Source organism: Amblyomma maculatum, chromosome 4 (assembly GCF_055883805.1).
Source record: "Amblyomma maculatum isolate TAMU_Amacu chromosome 4, ASM5588380v1, whole genome shotgun sequence".
Classification (NCBI taxonomy): Eukaryota; Metazoa; Arthropoda; class Arachnida; order Ixodida; family Ixodidae; genus Amblyomma; species Amblyomma maculatum.
The window spans coordinates 28,882,131-28,905,704 of record NC_139347.1 but is presented as its reverse complement, the minus strand read 5'-3'; the positions used below and the strand labels follow the sequence as shown (position 1 = coordinate 28,905,704).

At 44.8% G+C, this 23,574-nt stretch overlaps 1 protein-coding gene across 1 annotated transcript in view; it reads right to left on the bottom strand.

Moving 5' to 3' along the window:
• Nucleotides 1-2,442: 2,442 nt before the first annotated feature.
• The window catches only part of LOC146190557 (very long chain fatty acid elongase 4-like), a 41,241-nt gene continuing 20,109 nt past the window's right edge, over nucleotides 2,443-23,574 (bottom strand). Inside the window, exons 2-8 of the mRNA XM_084600960.1 lie at nucleotides 20,219-20,334; nucleotides 16,727-16,914; nucleotides 14,953-15,033; nucleotides 13,164-13,335; nucleotides 6,621-6,748; nucleotides 5,400-5,549; nucleotides 2,443-3,742 (exon numbers count right to left, since the gene is read on the bottom strand). Of these exons, the coding sequence (XP_084457086.1) occupies nucleotides 3,593-3,742; nucleotides 5,400-5,549; nucleotides 6,621-6,748; nucleotides 13,164-13,335; nucleotides 14,953-15,033; nucleotides 16,727-16,914; nucleotides 20,219-20,306 (957 nt within the window). The 5' untranslated portion in view covers nucleotides 20,307-20,334 and the 3' untranslated portion in view covers nucleotides 2,443-3,592. The remainder of the gene's footprint in view (nucleotides 3,743-5,399; nucleotides 5,550-6,620; nucleotides 6,749-13,163; nucleotides 13,336-14,952; nucleotides 15,034-16,726; nucleotides 16,915-20,218; nucleotides 20,335-23,574) is intronic.

Below are 23,574 nucleotides of genomic sequence, written 5' to 3'. Positions count from 1 at the left end.
TGGTCTTTACATACTAGTACCAGTCACAGTCACTGTCATACACCTATGGTACACCAGAGGTATCAACACTGTCATACACCAAAAGTGTGAACTGTGCAAAAAAGCACTTGGACATTTTTACAATTACTAGCCGTAGAAAATTTCTCTCCACACAAGTGTTGCAATTCTCTTATTGAAATTAATTTTAAACCTGCTGCGGTGGCCCAGTAATTAGGGTGTTTGACTTTCAAGCTCAGACTCTGAGACTCAGATTTGATCCCAATGACAATGGGCACAATTTAATGGAAGCGCAATGCAAGGCACCTGTGCACTATGCATTGTCAATGTGTACTGAAAAACCTCAGGTAGTTTAACTCACCGGCATAATATTCTTCATAGCCTGAGTCACTTTGGGACATCAACACATTCATATGCAAAAAATAAGAGACTTCAGGCTTACTTCAACGTTCTAGTGGCCTGTATATATAGCCCCAATATAAATCAATACTAATAAGGGGACAAAGGTCAGGATTGTCCCTTACCGTTCCTTTACTGATTTCTTTTTTTTTTTTTTACTAAATGTAGACACGAAAAGTCTGCTCTTGCATTATAAAAATTTCCCGTTATTAAAGTCGAACATTGTTGTGCCATGCTGAAATATAAATATGTAAGCCCGCAACCTCGCGAAACAATAAGAATGACCCTTGGTCTGATCTGTGGAAATTCTAAGCCACAAATGTAAACTAAGGCGACCAACAAGATGCATCACGTATCAGAACTGTAGTGAAACAGTTAAAAACTCATCTCCGAAGTCGTCACACCTGCACCATGAATATCAAAGTGTCATCAGGCTGAGGGAATTTGATATAATATGGAAAGGTGTTTTTTTTTCTAATTCTTTTAAAATTTTGTGGATGTCTTCAGTATCTGTCCATGGCACTGCCAATGTCGCACCCTAATGGCAGTAATCCATCTTGGCTGCTCAGGAATTTCGATGTTGCTGTTGCACTCCAAAAGTCGTCACTGCTTTTGCCGGTATTGATGTGCAGCTGCACATTAACAGCTCTCAATGTAAGGCGACTTGCTCACATGGTACTAAAAATGGCCACTGGCATGCAATAGGTATGACTCTCCACGCAGCTGAGTGACAGGCAGATGTATCCTCTTAATTATGGGGGCTCTAAATCTTACAACAAATGCAGTGGCAGCATGGCCAGACTTATCTTTGTGTCGGTCTCGTGTGATAATCTTTTGCACAGCTCTCTTAAAGCAGAGGGGGCACGTGAAAGTCATTTTCGGGGTACTTGTTTTGCAGACTTTGGCTATCTTTATGCATGATGCGCACATTTTCCTCGTGCTGTATTCATGTTGCTCAGTTTATTCTTTACATGCCTGCAAAGTCTACCTTCCCGTCAGCTGGGATCGTATTAGGTATGGATAAATAAGATTTACCGTATTTGCTCACGTAATGAACCCACCCTTTTTCAAGAAAAATTGATGACAGTTTGGGGGTAGGGTTCATTAGGCAGAAAAAAACTTTTTTTTTTTTTTTTGTGATAGTTGTTCACCCTCCCACCCATCAATCACCAACGAAAGCACGCGGTCAGCCGTGATCATGACACCTTCATTTTTCGCTTCAAAATGTGTTTGCTGCTTCACAGGTTCCAATGATTTTGTGGCAAGGGACAGTTCCCACCAGCCCAATTGCAGCATGTACTGAAAATCGGCACGCTTGTGCAACCGAGTAGCTGCTAGCTTACCAGTCAAGGGCACTGGTACTCTGCCAAGTTCCACCCCCTCTCCCTGACTGCGAGAGCTTACAAAAAAATAACATGCACTGGGATGTTATTGCTGGGCAGCATCTTGGCACGCTGCCATGAAATGCGCTGTGGGCTGCTACAGTGCGAAACAGACATGCACTAACAACTGTATTTTTTTTTAATTCTCAGCGCCAGTGGGTTCATTACGCAAGTAAATACGGAATGTATGAGTGTTGGCTTTTGTCTTGGTGTTAAAAGTAAATGCCATTGTTCATATGATCTCTGAGCCTGCTTTCAAAGTCCCTGGTTATAGATATAGAAAAAAATTACAGGATTGTGCTTAGCTTCGCTTAAGAACCTAATGGCAAAAACCTGTCCTCCTCCGCTTCTACATCTTCTGTCTACCTCTTCTTTTCTACCTCTATCTTGCATGTTTGTGTACTTGCTCTAATTTCATTTTTTATTTTATTTTCTTTGGACTTGTCGTCAGTAACATAGGCATCTCAGGACTCCTCTCCACGGCATGCATAAATGAAGGCCTGAGTGTACCCACAAGGGGAAAATTATATCGACGTTGGGACCTATCTTGACGTCTCGCAGAAACATCTTGTGTAGTCTCCGAACACGAATGTGAAATTTTCACCATGAGCCCAGAAAGTAAAAAGAAAAGATACTACAAGTGGCTGTGAAATATCTGAGACACTCATTGTAATAACATAAGTTTTATTACATTCTTCAAGTACTTAAGAACACTTTGCTAATTCACATGCAGAAAAGGTTGTAAAAGCATTTCTTTTCTTCTAAGTACCCCACAGTCGCGAGTTAAAACCTGGAGAAAGTTTGGTGTAAAACGCGATATGCATGTTTATATGCTTTGCTTATTGATCACCACAGTATTCAGTTCTGGATGCTCCTATCATTAGCAAGGCATCAAAGCTATTGAAATCTATTGCCTAGCTCAAGAAAAGCGCAATATTTCTTTTTTTTGTTTTTTCATGCAGTAGTTTCGTAAATATCTCATGACTTGAGCAGCTGCAGCATAGTGGCACTGGCATAGCAAATGGTCCTAAATGCCCTTGTGGCATAGTTCTCGAATTCAGGAGCGGATATTTCTCGCAAGTGCAAACAATTTTCTCTCTTTCCGTGTCGAAGTGATGGTAACACAGCAAGCAGCACCTTTACATGCATTTGGTAGGCATATCACCCCTTCGGGACACTCGTCTCCTATAGGAGCAATATAGCTGTACAGTTAAGATGTTAGGCATGGTTTGGTTATCATGTGGCCTCAGTTTGCTTATCTGCCTTTTGTGAGGTGTTGTCTACGAGAGGATCACTTGGTTAGCCACAACAGGGAGCATTTTGTTTTGCTGGAATTTTCATGGTTGCCGTGGACGAGCCTGTAGCTATGCTTGGAACACCTATGCCATAGTGAAATGAACATTGTGAAAACGTGGCTGGCCGCTGAACCATAAAACGCCATGCTCACTGTGTATTGGTGTCAATGCTGTTTTCTTTTGTGCACAGAAACAGCATTAGTTCAACGCTGCATCTTTATCACAAAGAGAAATAAGCCTGATGATGACATTTCAAGCCGTATTCTATGTGGCACGGCTGTTACCCCATTTCGTTTTTTGCTGACTGGCTGAATGATCATAGCACATGTTATGCAAAGCATGCACTGTGTAACAGCTGATGTTTCTTGCATGATTCATTTCAACGAGATCTTTCATAATTTTATGTTCTATGATTATGTGGGGCGCATTTGATTGAATGGCCGACGTCGTCTTCTGCCACTGAATGTTGTGGCTGGGCTGAGGGGACACAGTTCACTCAGAAGGCAAGACGTTGATGTCCTAATCCCTCTTCTTGGAGTCACTGTCCATAACACCCTCTGGGAAGCACATTGTGCTGAGTGAGGGCAAGAGGTATTGCTTGTCGATGGAATCACTGTCCACTTGTGACAGTTCACCGAGCTCCTTTGTTTTACTTGCTTTCGCTTGATACTGCAAGGACACAAAAAAAAAAAACAATCGGAATCATCAAGATCTGTAACTTTACTTTCTCTTTTTAGATGTATTCAAATCTTTAGCAAAATTTTAATTGGTGAGAATACATTAGTGTTTTATTATTTGATAGTGGCCTAGAACACAGGTTGAATGTTTTTTTTTTTTTTTTTTTTTGTTAACATCGACACGTTTCACCCAAATAACATTTCAAGCTTGATATCACACACTCATTCGACTGAAATTAGGCCTTCAGAAATTGCATGTATGGTATCGTGTACTACACACCCCCTCGAATCCTACAATGAAATATGTTTGCAGCAGTTTGTCTTCAGCATACACGCCTTCAGAAGCTCTGTAAAATGTCATAAATGCAAGCCCTTTAAAACATAATTGCAGTTTAGACATTGCCACAATGAGTCACAAGGCCACATGACATGGCCAAATTGGCAGGCACTGCCGATTCAGGCTCCACCCTTGAGATGGGAGAATGGGATTGGAATCCAGATTTCCTGGACCTTTGAACTCTGAATTAGACACTCTTGCTTCTAGGCCATGCAGGCACGTTCCTACGGCTTAGTTAAAGCATGGATTTATAGTTATTTTCAGTGGTCTTTCACATAAAGGGATATCTGATGACTATGCTAATGAGTACAGGTGGCATAATAAGGACATAGATAAAAGACTACTAGCAAAGTGAATGGACATGAAGAAGGATTCAAACGGGGCAAACAGAGTTCATAAATGCTGAGCTTAAGTGTGCCTCCAATTTTCTTTTGTCTATCTAAATTAGTGATTGTGATTTTAAATTCTTCCTCAAAGTTGCTTTGCAAGGCAATGTCATCAGTGAGCTGCAGGTTACTAAGGTAGCCTCCATTCACTCTTATCAGCAGCTACTTCCAACCCAGGTTCCTGTATACTTCCTGTAATCAAGTGGTGAATAACAATCGGAATGATCGTGTCTGCCTGCCTGCAATGGCAGGCTGTGGTGCTTATGCAGCTTCTATCGATATCTTCCACTACTTATACCTGAAGCTCATCTACACCCTGGTTCCATCATGCCTATATGAATGCTCAGGTTTCAACTGAGTCAACAGCTTTCTTTTTTTTTTTATCCTCTGGGGACTATATATAGGGGTTGATTTTATTCTGCCCACTTCTCTATCATTTGATTGATGGAGTGAATTTAGTCTATTGAAAAGTAGCCATTACAAAAGCCTGCGTGGTCCTTTGGTTGCTTGAAGTCTAAGGTTGTCCTAGTTCTATTAGCGATTACTTTAGTAGATACTTTGTAAAGAATGGACAGTAAACTGATCGGTCTAATTTTTCAAGTCCTTGATGTCCTCTTTCTTATGTATTAAGATAAGGTCAACATTCTTCCAGGATGCTGCTATGCTCAAGGTCATGAGACTTTGCATTTGCAGGATGGTCAGATTTTCTTCATAGCACAATATCCCCACTCTCTTCCAGCACATCCGCTCTTACATGATCATGACCACTTGTTCTACATGTTGATAATACCGCGCATTCATCTAGTCTTCAGCCTCCTGTGCAGTAAGTTTTCTGTAACAGTACATTAGGTTGTTTGAAGTCTGGCTGTAATGTGTCGGCATTGGTATTTGCATTTAGTGAGTTCAGACAGAGCAATAGATCTTACCCTGCTCCTGTAAGCGTGAACGTAGAAGTTGCCAAAAAGTATCAGGAACGAGAAGGCATACACAATGAAAGCGTACTGCATCCACCGTGTGAACTTGCAGCCACTGAAGATGGCATTGATGCCAAAGCCAAGGCCAACGCTAAACTGCACCTGCAAGGCAAGAGTGCAAACAGTCAACACACCTATTGCTCATGTACACGCGTGTTATAATGAATGCTGTTATCATGGTGAGCACTGTATTGATTGCATGGAGGCCATTCATCATCCATTGTCGACTCTATGCTGCAAGATGAGGGACTTTCCCATATCATCCGAACTGACCCTGCCATGCACCATTGGGAGCATGTCTCTGTAGACTTCCTAACCTCATCCACCCTCATGATCCTCTGTTGTACCCCACTGTGTTTTCTTACCTTGGAATTCATTCTGTTACCCGATAAGTGGCCATTGGTCACACAGAATAGCTTATCTCTGGGCTTAAATTTGGTCCACAGTGATAAGGTTAGGTGAATAATACACATTACACAGATGTAAAAATTTCTGCTCAATATTATCTGAATGAATTTTTTCCCGTACGAGAAAGGCCTTGCGATGTCCAGGCTGCACATGGACATCACCGTACGCAACTGTGCAAGGATTCTAGTAAACCAAATTTTGCTGAAGCGAGGAGTACAAGACACATAAATGTAGCAGACATGCTGACAAAAGTGTATGTGCATATGCGTAACAGGATTTAAACAATTTTTGTCACTAAATAGTTCTTTGTGGCTTACATATTGTGGATAGACACTCAAACATGTTTATATGTATCTGAAGATACTGTAGGAAGCAGTGAAACTGAAGCGCTGGAATCAACAAAAGAATCTGGAAGATTTGTAAGGGGTCATCTGCATCACACTAGTATTTTTTGGAGTACAGAAAGCAAGCACAAAGTGTGCCGAGCTTTATAATCAATTTTACCTCTGCTTTTAGACATCCAGCAAAGAGTGTGAGCAAGGCACTTTTGGTGTACCCTGCACATTGTGTTTAATTCTACACGCTTTACTTGTAGTTTGTAAATGCTCTTAAAGAGGAGAATGTTCGCTGCTTGCAGTAATCCAAGTGTATATGCTAAGACTTTGTTGCTGTCTCGCAAGTGTATAAACAGCAACGTTAACAATGGTTCCTTTGATATTGTGCTTCCCTAGAACTGCTGCAATATACAGCACGCAAGGCACTTACAAGCTGTATGAGTGTAAGGTGCTTCTTCCACCAGAGGTACTTCTGCACAGCGGGCCCCAGGGCGGTCAGGCCGTAGTATGAGTACATCAGCACATGGACCAGACAGTTGATGCTGGGGCCAGGAGCAGCTGCATGCACAGATGTAATGCCATAAGTGGGGGCTTATGAGTGCAAAGTTTACACTTGCTATGTCCATACAAGTTACTGGTACACAATCATCAGGCAATGAAGTTGAACTGTTACAGAAAAATTTGTTTTACTCTAGACAATGGATAAAGTTTTCGTGGCTGGTATCCATCTTTAGTCTCTGACACACAGTTCGGTTCCAAAGGTGAACCTAGGCTGATAGGACGCATTCATTCAGCTCGCTATGTTAACAATTGCGATATACTGTGTGAATATGTCTAATCAGTCTTTATTTTACTTTCTTGTTTCCTCTTGCACTCTTATTTGCCTCACAATTGAATGCTTGACTGCAAAGCGTCTGGGGAAAGGGAACATAGCAATGAAATGAATGCTTGCCAAATTAGAAAGAGGAAAAAATGTTTTTGGGCCTGTACATGCCCTCTTCACAACAACAATAGAAATATGAAGCTCAAATTATTAAGGAAGGTATGTTGTGTAAGTTCAGCTTAAGGTATTCTTGCTGCGTTCAGAGGGAACCTCTACATGACTGTTGTGTACACTACCACGCAAGACCTGAAAGGTGCATTCTATGCAGGCTTCCCAGAATCATCCCAACTTGTTTAAACTCATAGTCATAAACATTTAGTGCTCCCCTGCCTGGCAAATTTTGTAGGGTGCATTAACTGCAAAACTCGAGAATTGAGCACTGCATGTAATTTTGGTTCATCTGTATGACTTACCTCAAAATAGCAGTAAGTAATATGGCATAACCAACTAGGATGAGAAGATTCCACACCTAGACTCATTCACAACCTTGCAGTGGGGACAACAGCGTCTTATTATTATTCTCAGTAAAAATTAATTTTCCGTCTTTAATCACACATGTTTTGGCAAGAAGCTGGATTTTAAGGCTTTCCCATTAGTCGATTCAAACTCGTAACGTCCTTACCGAAAATCATGGGTTGCCACCATTTGGAGTAACTCAACAATGTATAATATAGCGGCAGGGATCCCTGGCCCAAAATTTTCGTTGAAGTATGCACTTATCTGTCACACTTATTCTGTGGACCTGAATCGCACCTGAAGGGATGGGAAAAAAGATTGGAGGGAAAGTGGAGAGAAAGGTGCCGTGGTGGAGGGCTGGATAGTATTTTCGATAAACGGGGGGGGGGGGGGATCTTTGAGAAAGATATACCGTAGTGGAGGGCTGCGGAGTAATTTCGACCAACTAGGAATCTTTAACGAGCGCTGACGGAGTGGGGAAGGGGGTGGCTGGTCCTGCCTGTGGCAATATTTCATCACAACTGTGAGACACTGTTTAATGATTTTGTACCACAGGAAAGTAATTGGGTACGAAAGCAAAACCCGTGGTATAGTTGAAAGACTTAAAGCGCCGTTTGCAGTAGGGGATAGGACTGGTAGGTCGCCGCTGCTTAATTGCGGCGGGGGCTGGCCTGCCACCGGATTTGTATCTGTTGTAGGCCGTCATTGCACCGAACGACGGCTGTTGCGACGCGCGTCTTTCTCTGTTTTTTCTTTCTTCTCTATTTTTCTTTCTGTCCGCACGAGACAGTGGAGGTGGCTCGGCTACAGAGCCAGTACCAGGCCCGCGCATTTTCCTTCTTCCTGCAGTCGCAACAACAACGCTGACATCGCACAGCGTGGTTGTTGTAGCTGTAGGAAGAAGGAAAAGAAAATGCACGGGCCTGCTACTGGCTCTATAGCTGAGCCACCTCCGCTGCCTCGTGCGGACAGAAGAGAGACAGTCGAGAAGAAAGAAAAAGAAAAGGGAGAGAAAGACGCGCGCCGCAACAGCCGTCGTCCACCACCTAAGCGGTGGCGGGTGCAATGACGGCCTACAACAGATAAAAATTCGGTGGCTAGCTAGCCCCTGCCGCAAGCGGCGTTGGCCTACCATCCCAGCCCCGTAGGGCCAGGAATAGCCATCCTTCACCACCTCTTTCCTCCCCCCACACATCGTGGAGAGGTGGTGATGGGTGGCTGTTCCTGGCCCTGCGGAGCTGTGACTGGTAGGTCAACGCCGCTTGCGGCGGGGGCTAGCCTGCCACCGATTTTTTATCTGTTGTATGCCCTCATTGCACCCGCTACCGTTCCGAGCCTTGGAGGACTTTATAGCGTGCAGTACCGCCTCGAGGCGACGAATGTGCTCTGAAAAACTTGGGGCGAAGACGATCACATCGTCCATATATGCGAGACAAGTCTGTCATTTCAGGTCCGCGAGGACTCTGTCCATAAGCCTTTTAAAAGCTGCTGGCGCGGAGCAAATGCCGAACGGCATAACCTGAAACTCGTACAGCCCGCCTGAAGTGATAAATGCAGTCCTCTTGCGGTCCCTCTCGTCTACCTCGATTTGCCAGTACCCAGGTTCGAGGTCCATGAAAGAGAAATACTTGGTGTTGCATAGGCGACCTAAAGCGTCATCGATTCTGGGCAGGGGGTAAACATCCTTTTTAGTTACATTGTTCAATCGTCGGTAGTCAACACAGAACCGTAATGTGCCGTCTTTATTCTTGACAAGGACGACGGGTGCCGCACAGGGGCTCTGAGATGGTCGAATAACGTCGTGATCAAGCATTTCATTAACTTGAGTGGTAATTGCGGCACGTTCTTTAGATGAGACACGATAGGGTAACTGTCGGAGTGGTTGTAATAATACAATGTTTTACAAGGTGTGCGACTGACGCGCGGTAGCGACGCGAACACAGTTCTGTAGCGATTGAGAAGGTTTCTCGGGATATCTTGCTCCGTCTGCGGTAGTGCCTGGTTGATGTCGTACTTTAGGTCGGCGACTTCCACTTGTTCCGGTTGAGAATCGCAAGTTAAACTGTGCACGCACCTAGTTTCAGTGATGGCATCAATATAAGCGACCGTTGTTCCCATATTGAGATACCAGTGTTCGCTGGTGAAATTGGTGAGAAGTCGACTTTTCCATCTTCGAGGATGACAACAGCCCGAGCAACAGCAACGCCGCGGTCCAGAAGCAAGGGCGGTTTACTCTCGACGACACCTTCCACTCCCCGGAGGGTGTGCGCACCGACGGTCACCATTACACTGGAGCGGAGAGGAACAGCCACGTGCTCGTCGAGAATGTGTAGCGGCGCCGGCAGAACACAGTTAACTTCGAGGGCATTCTCTGTCGAAAACTGAACCGACTGAGATTGCAGGTCGATGATGGCGCCGTTTTCCGTCAGGAAGTCCATACCGAGTATAACGTCTATGGAGCAATCCGCTAGCACAACAAACGTTGCCAGGAAGGTTCGCTCTTGTACTGTGACTCGTGCTGTGCACGTTCCTCTAGGTGTAATCAAATGTCCTCCAGCGGTACGTATCCGAGGGCCGTCCCAAGCTGTCGGCCGCGGAGAATGATCCACTGAGTATGGAATAATCGGCCCCAGTATGATGGTGGTGGTAGTGGTTTATTATTAAATAATCAAAAAGAAGGAAAAGAGTGTTGCCGGCCGCGGCAACTGCTATCTAAAAAGTCTGAAGCACTTGAGCGACAGCCGGCGGGAAAGAAAAGGGGATAGGGAGAGGATAGCGAGGGGAAGTATAGAGGGGAGCGATAAGAAGAAAGGACAGGGGGAGCTTTGTACATTATTTACAAAATACAAACGGTCAACTAGTTCGCGTCGCTCGCGCGCAAGTGTCCGAGCACTGTCCACAAATGCCTGCGCGTGAGCGGTGACTGCAATTGTTTACAATATATATATATATATATATATATATATATATATATATATATATATATATATATATATATATATATAGTCGCGCGCACGTAGCGTCCTGTCGTAGCGTACAGATCTCGCGCACGACACAATGCACAAGCTGCTGGGGTGGGGCGCCCCAAAGTGGTTACGGCGAAGCCGTCAAATGAAAGGTCTAAATCTGCTGGCGGTGACGTCTCGCTGCGGTAATGTCGAGGTTTCCAGTCTCGGCTCCGGTGCGTCGAAGAGGTGCGGTGTCGTAGAGAAGGAGTCGGGCTACGCAGTTGGTCGGGTTGTCGGCTTGCCGTTAACTTGGGCGGCTCGGTAATCGTCGTCGTCTCTGGGTTGTTCGGCGTCGGCGAAGTGGTTTGCGTCGTTGAAGGGTCTTGTACATTTCGTCGTCGAGCAGCCACAACTCCAGAGGCCGCAGAGCCGGTAACACAGAGAGCCCGGTGTTGGCGAAGTCCGGGGACGAACGGTCCGAGCGCGAAACGGGAACTTCGTCGTCTTCTGCTTCTCATCCTTGTCTTCTTCACACTGGCAGCAATATTATATTATCGCAGATGCATTTTAATTTCTGTTTCGACTGTTCTCGACTTGTGTCGCAGGCTCTGGCACTGTTCGAAGCTGTCGCTTAGAGTTTACGCCCCGCTGTACGGCACGTTTCTATTGGCCTTCTACTTCATGGAGCCACCTCACGCATGGATGGGCTTTTTCTACCGCCTCCTCTTGGTCATATTATTCTACGAGCACTCGTTCGGCAAGTGAAAGAGGTGTTGCATATGATATCTGGTGTAAGGCTAACTGCACCTGGCGGCTGATCTTTGCTTATTCGTGGTTGTCTTTCACTCCCCCTTGCTCTCTTCCTAAGGGCGTAACATTTTTCCAAGAGGGGTAGGAAACTCCGGCAAGCTTCGGTTTCAACTACTTCAGCGCATCTGGCGACTGAAGGAAACTGATGTTATATCAAGGAATGACCCTTTTCACGCGTCCGGAGCGATAAGATGCGGCGGTGGCCGAGTTGTCTAAACCGCTAGCATCGAGAAATGCTCTTTTTTTTTTTCTTTTTGCCGGAGGTGGTTCAAATGGCGCTCGAAGAAGATTTTTTACAACGCTTCAATGGGCTTTCCTCCGGCTGCTATAAAATTTATTGGCGCTAGCGTCAGTGCAGTACAATCGGCTTCCATAGAAGTTTCCTGCTCCTGACGGAGTCTCCTCGTCGGGACCACTTGTTAGAAACAAAATTGCGTGTTTTTTTTTTTTTTTTTTTCTAGACGTGTGACCACTTGTCAGCGTGATTTTAGCAAACGTAGGCATGTGGGTGGTGGGTGCCAGCCCAAAGTAAGAATTAAAGGAAAAATATCTTTTTGCATAACGGACGAAACAGTCAGTAACTTACCTAGCTGGCCTTCTTTGCCGTTTATGTTTAGGCAGGACACTTCGCGTTTAAGTAGAACGCCACGTGTACAAGCTTAAACTTTAGCATGCGGGGCACTTTTTAAGGCTGAGGCTGATAAAACGTTATTGTGATTACGTGTAGACGAATAAAGGAAAGTTAGCTAGCGTGCCGCAGGGCGTGAAGATCTTAGGCGACGCCGGCCTATTCGACGGCCTTGAACTGAATGTCAGAGTCATCCCTGGACCTTAGCTTATTCCCAGCTTCTTTAGAGGGATCAGGCAAGAATTCTGAGGGAGACTGGGTTTTGCACGCCCATACCATATGATCGAAGTCATCTTTCTCGCCGCAAAAACGGCAGAAGAGATTCATATCCTTATTTATGAATTTTGATATGTAGTTAGGGTTGGGGAGAGTCCCCGTCTGTAGCTCTCTCCTATGACTTGCTGTTGTCTGGCCAGTGTTTTATGGGGTGGTGGGAGTGTTCTTATTGCTTTGTAACGTGCAGTGAGTTCGAAAGCCTTTCTAGGCTCATGGAACGAAATTCCGTGCGCGAGAGTTGTGCGCGAGATCTGTCATATTCCGCGAGATTCCGCGAGATATGTTCTTGTCAAGCGTTCCTCCCATCTGCAATCCCACACTTTAACGCGCGTCAAAGAACGCCACGCGACAGAAGCGATGGTGTACTGTCCAAACTCGCACTTGCCGGAGAAAGTGCGACAGATACTGCGCCTTTCCTTTCCTGTAAAACCGGCACTGCAACGAACGCCGATAAGGGCAAACCATGAAAGGCAAATGATAGAAGATATGAGGAAGAGTAGACTTTCGCCATTCTACTCTTAAGAGACATCTAAGGGACCCTCTAATTTTTCCTGGATAGTTGGTGGTTGCTCCTGGCCCTACGGGGACTGGGAGGTCACTATCGCTTGCGGCGGAGGCTAGCCTGCCACCATATTTTTATCTGTTGTAGGCCGTCATTGCACCCGCTACCGTTTCAGTGGTGGACGACGGCTGTTGCGACGCGCGTCTTTCTCCCCCATTTCTTTTTCTTTCTGCTCTATTTTCTCCTCTGTCCGCGCGAGGCAGCGGAGGTGGCTCAGCTACAGAGCCAGTAGCAGGCCCGTGCATTTTCTTTTCCTTCTTCCTACAGTCGCAACAACAACAACAATTTTTCCTTCGTCTCTTCTGACATTTTCCCATTTGCTTTGATTTCTTTTTTCGTTGCCTGGTGATGCAACAAATAAGCACTCGTACGAAGGTCACAATTGTTAACGCAATGCCGAACTGCCGTACCTGAACCGCCGGCGACCCATCGGATGCCGATCCACCAGAAGAAGAACATGGTCGAGTGGTGGTAGACGTGCAGGTAGGTAAGCTGGTTGTCCTTCTTCCGCAGCACGAAGAACACCGTGTCCATGAGCTCGATCAGCTTGCTCATATAGTACCACCAAAGGGCCCGCGCGATCTGCACACGACGCATAGGCGAAGTTCAACTGCTCTGCGGGTGATTTACAACTGGTATTTTATGTTGGCTCTGAGGTTAAGACTCCGAGGACGCGTCTGATATTTTGGCGCGATTAGTCGCTTTCTTTGCGCTTTCTTACTTTTTGCTCGGCTGCTTAAAAGAGCGGGTTTTGCAACAAAACCTTCGAGTTGTTTTCTTTTATTTAGTTGTCTGTGGAAATTTTTAAGTGTTGCAATGTTTTTCGAGAACGTGCAGCGCAAGAAGAGGTTTGTAGTATCGATGCAGATGCTAGTTATGGTGCTGCATTTTGGTCCGACGAAACTGCTTTTTGCGAGCATTCGGTTCTGCGCTCTTCAAACTGCTGTGGAGACCTGATAAGTATTTTCCTCAGATATGACCTCTAACAGTATGGTATAAGGCAAGGTTACTCAAGTGTGCCTGGATACTGGGCAGAATAAATGTGTATGGCACAGCACCGTGAAAACCCCGCGAATGATCTGATGTTCACAACGTACCTAACAGAACATTTGTTTTTCTGTAAAAGAAGACTACGAGCCAATCTACTTCGCTTCCCAGTTGTTCGCCCTGCGAGTCTTAGCTTCGTGCTCGGCGTTGAGAAAACGTGCGCGAGCTACCTCATGCGAATCGACAACGCGGAGGTAAATGGAAATATATTAGGCGTCAGATTGGGGTTAACATTGCTGCTATGTGAGTAAGAACATATAAAGGCTTCCATTCTTTTACACGAAGCGTTCCCATAAACGGCTATCTGGAGCCTATTAGAGAGAGAGAGAGAAAGGGCGCCTGCTACAAACACCTCAAGTTCTTCACACGTGTATTTAAAATTAGTTTTCAAGCAATATCAATCCACTGGTAACTCCTACATCTTAGTGGTGTATATAAATTTGCACTTTTATTTTCTTTTTCGTGAGATTTTACCTAATACAAATTAATATATCGGTCAAAAGTTTTCATTCACCGCAAAAGTTCCTTAACTCCAAACCTTTCCTTTGCCGCAAAATGACCACCTTTCGCTGCTGGTTTGTGGGCTTCACCGCATAATGGGTGCCTATGCGGCGAAGCCCCTTTCTGCGACGCTGGTCGTATGCGACGAGGACGTTGTCGCTACGGCCTGCGACTAGTCGCTGCACACTTGTTGTTCATGTACTGTTTCGCTTCTGAGCTATGTTGAGACTGATATTTGAAGCAAAGAACATTTGCAACTGCAGGGCAGCTTAATGCACACTAATATATTTCACCCGGAAAGTAGATATTTGGTCTCAACTTCAACACATTCCAGTCGTTGTGTCCTTTTTTTTTTTCTTTTTTTTTTGTCGTCGTACTAGGCAGCAATCTACAAGAAAAGTTAGTGCATAATACGTACCTCAAAATGTAAGGCCAATTTTTCTGCGCTTAAATATAACACTTGGTAGTGCCAGTTCATTGTTCGAAGTCCATGGAATATATATATATATATATATATATATATATATATATATATATATATATATATATATATATATATATATATATATATATATATAAAGTAAGCAAATCCTACTACGCTAGTTCTAATCGTTCATGGCGGTATTTAGAAGGGGCTGCTCTCGTACTTACCCTAACCTCGTACGGATTGTCGCTGTAGTCAACCAGCTGGCACAACCAGCTGTATCTCCGCTTGGTTATGCAATACAATATCTGGGAGGCAGAATGCATGTCAATGATAAATGATTAGGTTCAGTAATATAGCATTGTATAGACTGCGTTAACTAGTGTAAACCATAATTCAATTTGAAACGTTTCGAAAACTTAATTTTGTTGCGTATGGCGGTTACATCTCATTTCACGTTACTGCATGTTATTAAAAAGTGTTTTTCGGCATTTTTAAGAACAAGAAGTAGAGTATAAGCAAGTAGTCAGATGCACATTTCTACTGGTAATCAAACGTTTATGATCTGACTAACACGCGCAACTTCTGAGCAAGAAATCAGTATTGTTTGAAGCCTTTTTCTTATATGTATTTTTTTACTTTCGCTGATATGTTCTCCGTTGTCCTAAGTACGCTTGACTGGAACGCGCGACGGCAGGAAAAAAAATGATTAGTAAGCTTCCTTTGTTGGCTTTATTGTGTAACCGGGGAACGTCTCTGACCTTATAAGCACGAAAACAACTAATCTTCCGAGATTTTATAGGCTTTGCTTTTGAATACCAAACCTTGGCTATTAATAGTTTGTACTGTTCCAGCACTAACATTATTAAGACAGTGTAGCGGTCACTGTATTAAGTTTTGGGCATATCAGTTGAAATCAAACAGGGCTACAGTTGCTCAAAAAATTTTCCGAGTATAGGGGTATATCAGCGCGCGCATGGCAGGCTTTGTTAACGACAAACGTCGAGATGCCCGAATGAATCGAACTCCTTTTACGGCCTTCGCCACAATCAAAGTTAGTTTATTTTGAGACGCCTGTTTTTGCGAAGCGACGTCATGTCCTGCCGACGGCTGCTTTAGACTGTATTAAGCTTGTCATGCTACGGAATGCTCAGTCATGACAGCCACGTAGTGCTTTCGAGGACTGGGTCCAGTTTTCTGAGAGAGAGATAGAAAAAATAGAAGTACGCATGAATTTACGCAAGCTGAAAAATATTTGGATTCCTGCGCCACCTGATGATTCTTATATAGAGTCGTAAGCCGCCTGTGACCTTCAATGGCATTGTAGCCGGCGCTTGGTTGCGGTCCTCATTTAGCCCCCAATATATCCTCTAGCTCTACACAGACATGCACGGAAGCAGATCATTCAAATCACTAACTTCTACGTCACATGTCTAAGCGCACGTGAGAGCGCAACATCTAAGGCAAGTTCTTTTTTTTTTTTTTTTTCATCCTAGATACCACATCCTAGAGTCACATCCTAGGTATCCGCAACGTCTAACAAGGAACAGATGTGAAGCTACAAAAAAAAAAAAAAAAAAAAAAAAAAAAAAAAAACAAATTGTGCGTAGGTCACTTTAGTTTCTTTCGACAGCCGCAGGCGTTTTCTAAGGCAAACAAAAATGCAGCTGTTTCGCTTTCTATGCAAGTTTTTACGGCTAGTTAGTTGTAAAAGAGTGCCCCGCGAATTCGCTTCATTCGCACGAACCTATTAAGTTCGCGTCGCCTTAAACAACGGCATGAAAAATGGTTTCATTCACACATTAAGCTGTTTCAGTATGGTTACTCCCATTTATCAAAAAGGAAATGGTTTTGCTATCAGGGAAACGAAACAGTGAAAATACGTGACGAGAAAAGAAATGTGTTCAGGCCGGTAAACGACGCCCATTTTGAAAGTCCCGTCTCCGAGGTCGCACCGCGCGGCAGTAGCAGCAGCCAGCGGAGGGGCCTCTCTGCGTATACCTCGATAGCGATGTACATGTTGAGTGCAGCGACCGAGAAGTTGTAGATGACCAGAAGGGGCTTCAGCTGGAAGGGCGGCCGGGTGGCCATGATACGGGGCCCGTACCGCACCACGCACAGGTATGCCGCAATGATGAGCAGCATCGGGATGGGCGACTTCACCAGCAGCCACTCCTCCGTACGGCGGTCTGCGCCGGTCACACGCCATGCGATCGCGACACTCTCAATGTAACAAAATGTTCCGCGATTTTTTTTTTTTTTTTTTTGTCTTGTTAGGTTTAAGGGAGCCTGTTTCTGTACCGGCAACGTGCATACACGTGCTCGTTCTGACCGTAACGGGATGCTCCGCGAATCTAAGAAGAAGGAGGAGGGATAACTTTATTTGGTGTCCAATTTTTTTTTTTTAGCGTGTTAGGCCTAAGCGAGCCTTATTTTTATACCGGCAATGTGCAAACGGCGTGCTCGTGGATTTATTAACATCACATTGTCCCAAAAATTCTGTAACAGCTGCCGAAATTTTCTTTTTCTTTCCATTTCTTTATTTTTTTTCGGTGCTGTCAGAGTAATGAACAACCAGGCAAAAAAGAAATTTCCTTCAGGCCGAGACAATACGAAGGAGGTAATGACGTCAAGTAATTGTCCGGTCAGGATGTGTGGTCTCTTCCAAGTGCACCAATACCGGCTGAAACGGTACATTATTCTCTAAGTATGCTACGAAATCTCGAGACAAGTTTTGGGGTTTTCCCCAAGGCGTTCTTGGGTCCTGCTGATGTTACCAATAGCCAGCTCAATGGTCGAATGCGAACTCTTATCTGAAAGAGATCGAAGGTTTCTGTAATTTTCTTATACTATGAAGAAATGTTGAACAAGTTAACTGAATACATATTCCCGACCATTGAACGGAGAACTCTTTTTAATAAAGTTTCCCTTCCTCCTTTTGCCCTACTCGAAGCGAGTAGCTTGCTTATGTAGGATGTTAGATCTTTTATGAAGATCAAGTCACAAGCCGCATAATCTACTGTTAAATGGTACTTTGAAGCTCTTCGGCACCACTTGTCGAGTGCTTGAAAGTCTGGCCATTGTCAGCGGAGCACTTAGTCGCACGTTTACTCATTGAGAGTAGGACGGACTTCATTATTGCAGCAGCAGTTGCTTTTATTTACCCTTGACTAATATTTATAGCACAGATCAGGGGTGGCCAAACTACTACTCCTCGCGGGTCCATGTGCGGCTCACGACTCCGGCATCTGTACCCTCCTCCTCCTCCATATTTCGATCTCCGAACACAGCTTTCTTCATGCACAGAGAAGACTCTGTCCCCATGTCGTGGAGTCCCCATAACGTGGAGACGGACAGCGCACGTCCGTCCTTATTCCTTTTCGTCTTGTGTCTTTTTACGCTGTATTTTTCCAATATGAACCGATATCAATTTGCCCCATTGTCCATTCTTCAGTGGCATTAAGTGCGGCCAAGTGCTTTGTTGGGCAAAATTAAAAAAACAATTGTGAGTTACACCCCGCTTCCCCCCCCCCCCCTTTTTTTTTACTCCGGCTGTTGACAGAATATAATTTTTTATGGCTATTTACATATGCCTATGTGGCCAACCTTGGTTTATGCGTTTGCTAATCCGCGTGCTGTATAGGGCGCAAGCGTCTTCTTTAACAGTCTCATGCGCTCACCTCAGCGCTGTCACCTCTAGAACTACCTCTACGTAACAATTTAAAAACAATTGTAAATTCAGCACCTGTTCATCCCGCATGCAGCTCGAGGATGTATGCTAGGACACCTAATGTTAGTGCGGCGTTAGTGCTGTCAAGTTGTTCAGCTAGGTTGCCTGCCAAGTTTCGTGTTGTTGTTCCATGCAATCAATGCGCGCCAGTCAGCGCTAAAAAAAATAAACAAAGATAAAAAGAGACGCTTAGGGTTAAGAGTGGAGAACAATATTTGAGAAAAACTGTCAGAATATCACGTAACACACTTCGACGACTGTTTAATGAGATAGCAACGACTGTAAGTGCGAAAGGAACAGTGTAAAGCTCACCTTCTCAAATCCAATATCTTAATCCCAAAAGCTGCTTACGTAAAGGGTGAGATCCTTCATCGTTGCAGTGAATTTTGAATGTGCAGCTTGTCGCTGCACGTGTATGTGCATATATGTACTGTTAACAAGATGTGTTTGAAGAATGCACGCTGATCACTTTCACGAGTTCGAAGTTTTTGACAGACATCGCTAGACATCGGAGCATCAAGAGCTTAACGGTCGAATGTGTTTATAGCTCCATCCTGGCTATCATCGTCCAGTTCACATCTTCTTTGGGGCTCAGGTGCGTGATATTCATATAGATCAAAATACTCAAGAGGCAATGCGGTATTTGGTAATCTTCTGTTAGGCTCACGGTGAGGCATTTGCTACACAACTTTATAGCACTACGTGTTTAAAAGAAGCCGGCCATAATGCTTTTACACGCAAACAGTTAGATTTTGCTGCATTCTTTAACGTATTCTTGCTGCACTCTCGCAGATACAAGAACAAGATAAAATTATGGTAACTACTAAGCTGGCAGACTAAATTTTAATAGTGAGCTTTTTTTGACTATACAGATGGTTGCAATTAGAGATTTTTATCTGGTCATTAGTTAACGTCGTATCTGTTCTTAGAACTCTGTAAGCGCGATTACGCTTGGCGATGTGCCGTAACGAATTTCGGTTCGTTCTCGCGCAGTTAGAAATTCGCAAACCCTGCTACTGTGTGCACACTTCGCGTAAGGTGTCTAGATATCTGCGCCTCCGCTTTAAAGCAGCGCTGACCCATTAGGCACACTGACAGCGAGATTCATCAAATCGCGTCACTCCGTGGCGCGCGTGCCATGTGACCTTCTCGGTCTCGCCAGCTTTACCGTCCTGAGCAACAGTTCACTACACTCCCTACTCCTGCTACGGCGCTCTACTCCTTCCGAGGCAAAAGAGAGAAGGTCGCGTACCACGTGCGCCGCAGAGTGGCCGTCACTGGTGGGCACCACTTTGCATGCGACTTGCAAATTGCGCGAGAAATTGCCAAAATATTTTGAGCCCCAACGGGAATGGTAAACGCGTTCACCGAATTCTGAAAACTGATATTTCCATTACTAATGGTCAGCTACATACATCTAATTATAACTATTTGCCTGTTTGTAATGGTTAAATATTAACTATTAGAATTTGCTTAACTGGTCTGCTGGTCAACATGACTGGCGTCTTTTTATATACGTTCGCCAATGCTGCCATTTCTATGCCGCAATGGCCATATTTTTTTTTTTAATTACAAAGTCTATATTTAAAAATTCATGGCATACCTCCCAGAAACATCTGGTACGGTTAAGATAACGCAGCCTCGTCAAAAGTGTGTTCACGAAGTAGAGAATGATCAGGAGAGAAGAGGGCAGGCGGAGACTGGGAGCACCCCACGCAGCGCCCTCCCTCCGCTTAGGGCGTATCACAAGCACTTTCTCTCACCTGCAAAAGACGTGCACCAGATGTACGTCTGGTAGAAGCTGGTGAAGGGCCACAACATGATATCCGTCGCATGTTGTGTTAGATCCATGGTTCGTCCGGTCAGCTGGCAGCGGCTCCTGCATCAAAACGCGACAGCGGAACGTTTGCAATAATTCTATTAAAACACCTCCCGGAAGTGTTTCATCATCTCAGATGATGGCACTATAGTTAACTTTGATGGCAACGGTTTCTCAATAATCTGTGCGTACATGTACCTGGCGGACATGCGCCACCGCGTCTTCCAGATGGAATGTACCGCGGTGCACAGTACAGCGTAAATGTGCTGTCCTAGAACATTTTCGCGATCTCTCTAAAGACATTAATTGCTGCAGCTGCTAGCCTGTTACGATAAACGAATGATAGAATTTAGCTCGCGCACTGTACAAAGGGCTTTTGGGTATGCTTTGCAGGTTGTTGTTGTTTTTTTTTTTTGCATTTTGTTCCCGTGTCATACACGATGCGTTCGGGCATGTTCACTTCACTCCTTGCTGAGCATGCAAACAGAACAAGCTTCGCGAATCTAGAGAGATGTATAATCGCCCGCACCTGTCACCCTCCTACTAGTGGGCGCAGGGATACATTACGCTAACCTGCATGATGTAAAGTTTCGGCCTCCTAAAGTGGGCCTCCTCCTTTTTCTTACGCAAAACGCTGCCCGCACCTCGCTTTTCGCGGAGTTTCTTACTTGCAGTCGCGCTGAGTATTACTTGCAACAGGCATGATGAGCATACAAATGTATGGGAAAATAAAGGGCTCGTCATGAGATACACAAAAAGGGAGTAACAACCACTGACACCAAGGAAAGGACTTTTATTTTTGTCTGTGGGGTGTTGATTGATCTGAAATAATTATGTAGTCAAATATGTAAAAGTGATGAAGTAAGAGGAGTTTATTTTGCGACAAAGTGTGAGCCCTACACAGCTAAAAAGTTGCGCAATCCACTTCCAATCATATATGAGTCGGACTCCCCGTTGCCCCTACATACCCATCGTTATGGGTCACGACGACGTTGTCTCCATACCTTTAGCGCGACCAGCTGCATTGTTTTGCAAGTGATGCAGAACGCAATCTACTATTTGCAGCGGCCTCTTTTGCACGGCAACGCGCGTTGGCTATGCGAGAGAGGTCGTAATCTCCCAGCCGAGAGGGGGACATGCCTGAGGCATCGGAGAGAGCGGCGCTTCGTCGGAGCGGAATGCGGCGCGGCTCCTTCTCGCAGAAAGCGTAACTGCCTGCAGTTCGCCGTGGCTACAACGTCTACTGGCGTTGCGCACGTGGTCAAGGCGTGCGAGGAAGGAAATGGCGGCGGACCCACCCGGTTCCGTTGCGCATAGTTGCGCTATAGATATCCACAAGCGGCGGTGGTGGCGCATTCCGCTTTCTGCAGAGTAGTCACAGCTGTGTATACCGGCGAATGAGGGCGGATCATTTTTTACTACGCGCTCTGTGTACGTCGTGATCATCTTCGTATTACATTTCAGAGCCAACGCGAATCGTACCGCCATAATATGACTTCCACCCGTTGGACAATATATGATCGCTGGATGGCCTGAATAAGCTTACAGAATTCGAAGCACAAAAAAAAAAAAAAAAAAAAAAAAAAAAACCGATCGTATACAGCGCCGGATCGAAGCTGTCTGTTACTTTCCGTTTCTGTGCAGCCTTGTCGCGTAAACACGAACAGGGAGGTGTATTAGAAAGAGGCTGTTTTAACATGCTTTTTTATTACAGGGAAGCCAAGAGACGACCTGCTAATCCATTGCTTGGAACGCGGGAAAGGTACGCTCTCGAACACGAACGACGACAGTCAGGACCTACTCCGAAAAAAAAAAAAAAAAAAAAAAAAACAGCGTGTCAAGCTCACTTAGAATGCATAAGCATTTAGCATATAGATATTAGAGAGAAGTGACGGATGTATCAGTAGTGCCATCTGTCGGCCTTACTGCAAAATGATCAGCAGTGTCTCTTCGGAAAAGCTCAATTAATTCTTTAATAAGGGAGTAATTACTCATTGCATCCACCCAAGTGCAGCCATACGGCTACAGAGGAAAGCTATACAGCTTTCTCAGAAACTTCGTAGTTAAAGAAAAGTTCGTCCTGATCCGGGACGAACTTTGTGTTGGCTGCACTTGGGTGGATGCAATGAGTAATTACTCACTTATTACAAATCTACTCCACCTTGGGGGATTCCCCTAAATATTTAACCAATTCTTTGTTTGGCATCCCTTCCTTGCCATTGTTTGCTTGAATGCTTGCAAAAATCCTGTGCTCGCATAATCGTCCTTGCACTTTTATAAAAACGCTTAATTCTGCGCTGCTTCAATACGAAGACCGCAACGAGCAAGATGCACAGGAGTGAATACAGAGATGGCTCTGTCTTCGCTCCTGTGCATCTTGCTCGCTGCGGTCTTCGTTTGTATAAAACAAGTTGCAAACGTCCACAGTCGCTGAACAGACGGCTAGGGTACGTGAGTTTTTGGGGCCCAATTTGAAAGCTAAATTCGTTTTCTTTTTTTTCTCTGCTTCTGGACGTTCCGCAAACCATCGCACTGAAGCAGATGTAGGCGGACTCTTCGATTCACAATGCCTGCTGTCTTTTCAGGGCACACCAAAGACAACTTCAGGCATCGTTCATTTCCTTTCGGGCAATGACGTAAATTAAGTTTGTACACTTCCCACTTGGCATTTCCAAGTGCGTTCAGCCTTTTCTGTTGGAAAAATTAAATAACTTTCACTGTCGTTATTTTTACTTTGTGTTCTCTATGCGACTTGCGATGTCATTAGCGACCGTATTATTACGCAGGAAAGTCAAGTGCGGGTGTTTCGGGACCTAGTCTTTCAAGAGGCACATGACATGGGTCGGCTGAGTCACGTTTGCCTGGGTCACTGGTTAAGGAAACGTAGTTAAGCCAACACGACCGGAAGTACATAAAACATCCTCTTACGTCACGCTCTACTTAGACGCTGATGCAGTTAAAAGGTTTAATTCTATGCCTGCATTCTCCAGCTCAGGGTAGGAGCGCAAAACTTAGCCAGTGGCAGCAGGAATTTGCGGTAGAAAATGAGACGATGAAATCGGCTGCGAAAGGGTGGCCAACCCAGGAAACGGGGGACGGGACTAATCGTTAGAAAGACTTTCGTCGTGTGATACACGTAACATGGTTGTCATGGTTACGATGAAAACTGTGGACCATGGGCACGGCAAGTATGAACACTGTATTTATAGAGTCTCTCCACAACACAGGTTAATTATGAAAATGTGATAAGCGCACTAAGTTGTGGAGGCCTCTTTTCTGGCGGACAGAACACCAGCAATA